The sequence below is a fragment of the Canis lupus genome, chromosome 30 (assembly GCF_011100685.1).
Source record: "Canis lupus familiaris isolate Mischka breed German Shepherd chromosome 30, alternate assembly UU_Cfam_GSD_1.0, whole genome shotgun sequence".
Classification (NCBI taxonomy): Eukaryota; Metazoa; Chordata; class Mammalia; order Carnivora; family Canidae; genus Canis; species Canis lupus.
Genome location: NC_049251.1, coordinates 36,147,296 through 36,153,314, shown reverse-complemented (window position 1 = coordinate 36,153,314; position 6,019 = coordinate 36,147,296). Strand labels below are relative to the sequence as shown.

Below are 6,019 nucleotides of genomic sequence, written 5' to 3'. Positions count from 1 at the left end.
TTTCCTTTTTCTGGTGTTGGGGGGTGGGGAGCGGGGGAAGGGCAGGGGTAGAAGGGGTTTGGGAGGAGGGAGAGACGAACCTCAAGAACCTTGCGCTCCTGGTGGTGTGGCGACCCGCCTGCCCTGCTGTTGTCTGCAAGTGTCTGCTGGGAAAGCAGGAGCTGACAGTCCTGAGATAGGTTCCCCTTCAGTGCCCCCAGGAGGTGGTAGCTGGGTCTATAAAGGCTGCAGCTGGGACATTTTATGGGCTTACTTGGACTGAAGAGAGTGTAGCAACAAGGACCCCTCCGCCCTGCTTTGGTGGGGGAGCTGAAGCGGCCTTTGCCCTGCACCTCCCCTTAGGACTGATGCACGAAGGGCCCTAAAGCAAGGGCGCTCTAGGAGAACAGGTTCTGCTCAGGTTGCAGAATGCTGCTCTCGGCTCCCTTTGCCTCCCCTGCCTGCCGCTGTCCTCCATCGCCCCCATGGCAAAGCGGGGCCAGGGGGGTGGCACAGGTCCGGGAAGGGAACTGTCTAGCACCTTCCTCTGCGGACCCTCCCAAGGACCAAGCCCTACGAGGCGGGAGGAGGGACTGGTCCGAGGGCCAGGTGAGCCCGGGGAAAGTGGGCTCTGGCCGCGCTCTCGAGGCCCAGCCCCTTGTCCCATCGCAGCCCTCGGCTTACCCGTCTTGCTTCCCCACTCGATTCCTGGCCGTCAGTCCCCCCACGGGACCCACGTCGGGGAAGTGCGTGACGGCGCCCGGCTCCGGGCTGGCCTGTGTGCCCCGTCCCTCGGGTGGGGAGGAGCTGAAGCCCAGCCTGCAGCTCAAGAGGGCTTAGAGGAGGACGGGGCCGGTTGCTGCAGAGGGCACCGGGCGAGACTGGCAGGGCCGAAGAGGAGGAGGAACCCGGAGCGGACCCGGGGGGACCCGAGGCCTGCGCTGGGAGGGGCGGAGGTGCACCTCCAGGGGCCAGGCCGCCGGGCCTCGCTGGTCTGCAGGCTCCAGGGGTCGGGATCCCGCGCGGAGCTCGGCCGGGCCCGGAGGAGGAGGAACGGCCAGTGGGCGGGGCCCGTCCCGCGCCGGCAGCCAATGGGCGTGGCCGGTCCCGCGCCCGCAGCCGGTGGGCGGGGCCCGTCCCGCGCCGGCAGCCAATGGGAGGGCGGGGGCGGGCCCGTCCCGCGCCGGCAGCCAATGGGAGTGCGGGGGCGGGGCACGGCGCTCGGTCTGGCCGCGGGGTCCCTGGCGCTCGCCGGAGGCTCCGCGATGACCGCTCCGAGCCGGGGCGAGGCCGCCGAGGCGGGCAGGTAAGGGGCTGCGGCCCGCGGGCTGGGCTCGGGGGCCCGGGGCTGCGCGAGGGGACGCCGCCCGGCGGGGCGAGGCGGCCGCGGGGTGTCGGCGCCTGGGCCCCTTCTGGCCGCGGGGCAGGCACTCCGGGCCACCGGAATTTGGGCTCCGCTGCAGGGATGCCCAGGGATGCCCAGGGATGCCCAGGGATGCCCAGGGCTGCGCGGTTCCGGGCGCCTCCGGGGGCTGCGAGGTGTTGGCGGGGGCAGAGGGCCCGGCCGTCGGCGCCCCGTGCTCCGTCCCGGGGGATGGGGGAAGCCCGCGCGGCCCCGCCAGCGTCGCTGTCCGTCCGTCCGTCCGTCCGTCCGTCCGTCCATCCATTCGTGCGGTCCGCAGCGGAGCCGAGTCCTTCGTCCTGGCGCCCCTCACCCCAAGTCGGGCGCTTCCCTGCTGGTCCCGGAGGCGTCTCCCACCCCCCCACCCCCTCCCGCCGGCTCGGCCCGCCGCGGCCCCGAGGCAGCTCGGAGCTGTCCCGGCACGACTCGGCCGCACCCGGGCTGCAGGGGCCGCCGCTCCGCCTGGAGACTGATCCAACGTCGCGTCGGGAGGAGGGACCGTTCCTGCCGCGGAGCACGGGGCACGGGGGCTGGGCAGGCTGGAGGTGCTGCTTCAGGTAGGCAAGGGGTGCGGTCTCCGCCCCCGGAGGTCCTGGGCGCCGCGGCGGGGCTGCTTGGGGAGGACCGGCCGGAGCGAGCTGCAGGTCCCCGCGCCGCAGCCTGAGCCCCGGAGGCAGCCAGGCCGGGCCGCCGGCGCGGGGAAGCGGGTGAACGCGCGGGTCCTGCCCCGGGCCGCCCGGCTGCACCCTCGGGGACCCCCTGTCCTGTTTCCAGAGGCCGGTGGGCCTCCACCCAGCTGTCGTGTACCCTGATTTTCGTTGCTCGCCTCCCCCCTCGTCCTGGGTAAGGGTGCCCCGTCCTTGCGGGGATCAGGCTCCCAGCGCTGGGAGAGGCGCCCCGACCGTCTGTGAGGTCTTCCCCAGGTGCGCCTGTAGCTGGCTCCAAAGTCCAGCGCTTCTCAGAGACTAGACCCCGTAGTGAGGGGTCCAGCACACCCCCTCTCCTGTGCTCCGATCGTGCTGGCTGGAGTCCAGCCCACGCTGATCGACACAGGTGAGGGTTTGACAGGGCCAGGGCAGCGGTGAGCATCTCTGGGGCAAATGGACTGGACCTGGGTCTAGAGGGCAAAGCTGATGGAAGCTGTCACGGAGCTTCCAGGACTTTCCGCAGGGACCAAATGGAAGTTCTTCCTGATTTGCCTTAGGGAGAGGTTTCTGAATTAGCCTAGACTGGACAGCCCTGGCCCTGTCCATGCCCTGATGCTACTACAGGTGGCTTTCAAAATTCTGAACTTAGGTGAGCCCCCCAAAGGCTCCATGCAGAGAGAAAGACCTGTGCGCCAGCTCATCTCCCCCCCCCAACCCCAGGATTCCCGAGGTGAGGTGGGGAGTACTCAACATGAGTCTATGCCAGCCAGGCTCCCCCTGATCTTACTAGCACCTCTTGGGGGGCTCTACCCAGTCCCTAACCTGGTTAAGATGTAGCCTGGGCGCGGAAGGCCACATACTGTGTTCACCCGACCAGCATGAAGGGCCTTCCTCGGGGAATCAGAAGTTGGTTCTAAGCCTCACGCTGTTCCTATTTTGCTGAGACTTGGGGAAGAGTCAGGTCCCCTCTCTGGGTTTGTTTTGCCATCATCATAAGGTGAGGAGATTGGATTATAGTCTCCCGTAGGGCCTTTTCTATGATGTCATTCAGTGATTCTGCAAATTAGCCTCAATTTCCCCTCAATTTCTGGAGGTATTTTATTTCTTCACATAATTTCTTCTTTGCTAGGACTCCCTATAGAAAGTCCATGAAATCAAGGGGCACCTCACTGTCTTGGTTGGTGCAGCATCCGTCTCTTGATCTCCAGGTCATGAGTTCAAACCCCATGTTGGCTATAGAACTTACTTAATAAACACAGACACACACACACACACACACACACACACACACACACACAGGCCCATGAAATCGAAAATGGTACAGTATTCCACTTTGGTGTCCAGTGTCTGAGTTTGGACACCAGAAAATAACTTGCTTGTCTCCTTTCCTGAAAAGTGAAAATAAGCCCCCACAATACTGCAGCTATCTCTGGTGCCAAGTGTAAGTTTGGCGTGGAGTCGGTCTGGGCCATTGTGCTGCTCTTCACCTGGGCTGCAGGACATCAATCTGGCACCATTTGTCATCACCAACCTTTGAAGCTTTGTTTAATCCCCCAACTGTTTACTAATGTAGGAAGGGAAGAAGAGGGGGAGACCAGAAGCCCCTGGGAACAGAGATTCCTGTGTGATAAGAAGCTAACCCCCCCTCCCTCCAAGGATTACCTGCCTGCTGTAGCACAGATTCCAGAAGGAAGGATTTTTTTCCCCCAAGAATGTAAGCCTCTACAGGGTAAGCTGTTTCCTCCCTTCTCCCTACCACATCGACACATTTTTACTGCTCTGGAAATGTTTGGTCATAGGGGCACCTGGAGGCCCCGTCGGTTAGGCATCTGCCTTTGGCTTGGGTCATGATCCCAGCATCCTGGGATCGAGTCCTGCATCGGGCTCCCTGCTAGGCAAAGAGTCTGCTTCTCATTCTTCTTCTCCCGCTGCCCCGCTCCCCATACTCATCTCTCTCTCTCTTGCTGTCTCAAGTAAATGTTAAGAAATTGTTTGGTCTATATTAGGACTGGAGTTTTCTTTTTAACATTTTATTTATTTATTCATGAGAGAGAGAGAGAGAGAGGCAGAGACACAGGCAGAGGGAGAAGCAGGCTCCCTGCGGGGAGCCCGATGCAGGACTCAGTCCTAGGATCCCGGGATCACGACCTGAGCCAAAGGCAGACGCTCAACCACTGAGCCACCCAGGTGCTCCAGGACTGGAGTTTTAATAACCCTTGGAGTTTGAGCCACTCTTCAAGTCCTAGTCTTAAATTAACCGCATGTTTCCTCAGGTGATGTTTAATATCCACTAGAAAATCACATGGTGAGTTTTTGAAACAGATGTGTTTCTGGCGGGCACTATTTATTTTTTTCTTTTTTCCTTTGTAAAATAATCTCTACACCCAATGTGGGGCTTGAACTTATAACCCTGAGATCAAGAGTCACTCACTCACTGACTAGCTAGCCAGGTGCCCCACACTATTTCTATTTTAATCTGAAATAGGAAACACATAAAGAATTAGTTTAAATCGGGGGCGCCTGGGTGGCATAGTTGGTCAAGCGTCTGACTCTTGATTTCAGCTCCGGTCATGGTCCCAGGGTCCTGGAAAGGAGCCCCATGTCACACTCAGCACGGTGTCTGCTTAAGACTCTCTCTCCCTCTCCTCTGCACTACCTCATCCCCCCTCTCTCACTTGAGAGAGATCTCAAATAAATAAATAAATAAATCTTGAAAAAAAAAAGAGTGAGTTTAAATCAAACACGAATTGGGACACCTGGGTGGCTCAGTGGTTCAACGTCTGCCTTTGACTCAGGGCGTGATCCCGGGGTCCTGGTATCGAGTCCCACACTGGGCTCCCTGCAGGGAGCCTGCTTCTCCCTCTGCCTGTGTCTCTGCCTCTCTCTCTCTGTGTGTCTCTCATGAATAAATAAATAAAATCTTTTAAAAAATAAATAAATCAAACATGAATTCCTTTTCCTCCTAACAGGGTGATGTGGGACATTGATGGTATATTAAAAACAGTCAAAATCGTAGTGGCCTTTTATTTCATGGGCATCTCTTTTCCTCTGACTTAGGGTCAGAGCAGCAGCATGGGTGGTATGTCTGAGCAAACAACTGGGACCAGTTATAAAGATTTTCTTTGTCTCTTCAGAAAAAAATTTAAATATTTCTATTTTGTGTTAACATTAACAGGATTATTCAATACTTGCCCGTACCAACCAGAGCCACACAAAGTGCTTTTTAAAATATTTTTTGAATTTAGAAGGACTATCCAGAAAAGTTATTTTAAAACAACTCACTGACAGGGGCGCCTGGGTGGTTCAGTCGGTTTTGTGTCTGATTCTTGGTTTCGGCTCAGGTCATGATCTCAGGGTCCTGAGGTCGAGCCCATGTTGGGCTCCCTGTTCAGTGGAGAAGCTACTTCTCCTCTCTCTCTCTCCCTGGCCCATGCACCAGCTCTCTCTCTCTCTCTAAAATAAATAAATCTTTTTAAAAAAGAGTTAAAAATAAAATAAAACAACCTAGCGACAATACCTCAGACTTTATATTCATACTGGGCTTCCTTGACTACCAAACAGGTTGAAAAATGCTTATATTTTTCATCATTAAATCCTTTTATTGCAGAAAAATTCAAACGTATATAAAAAGAGAAACTAGTATAATAAGCAGGATGTACCCATCACGCAGTAATTATCAAGTTATGGGCCAGCCTTATTTCATATATATGTTCCTCCTCTCTCACACCTGGATTATTTTGAAGCAAATCTAAGGTATTATTTGATCCAGAGCTATTTCGGTGTATATCTATAAAAGATAAAGTCTTTTTTTTTGAAAGATAAAGTCTTTAAAAAATATAACTACAATACTGTTTTCACACCTAAAAAATAACAGTCACTCCTTAGAATCACCAGTGAGTTAGCAACTAAAGTTTCCCCATTGTCTCATAAATGTCTTTGTACCATTTATTTAGTTTAATAAGGATCTGAATGAGGTTTATGCAATTGGTTA

At 56.1% G+C, this 6,019-nt stretch overlaps 1 protein-coding gene across 8 annotated transcripts in view; it reads left to right on the top strand.

Annotated features, from left to right (window-relative positions):
* Positions 1 to 1,209: 1,209 nt before the first annotated feature.
* The window catches only part of GRAMD2A (GRAM domain containing 2A), a 32,033-nt gene continuing 27,223 nt past the window's right edge, over positions 1,210 to 6,019 (top strand). For 4 of the 8 annotated variants that reach the window (XR_005381844.1, XM_038580866.1, XM_038580867.1 and 1 more), the window contains exon 1: positions 1,229 to 1,285. Coding sequence is in view for 4 of the 8 variants with exons in the window: in XM_038580866.1 (XP_038436794.1) it covers positions 1,245 to 1,285 (41 nt within the window). In the remaining 4 variants the exon portion in view is untranslated. Of the gene's footprint in view, positions 1,286 to 6,019 lie in introns of all 8 variants that reach the window. The other 4 variants (XM_038580869.1, XM_038580870.1, XM_038580872.1 and 1 more) reach the window with 4 other exon arrangements.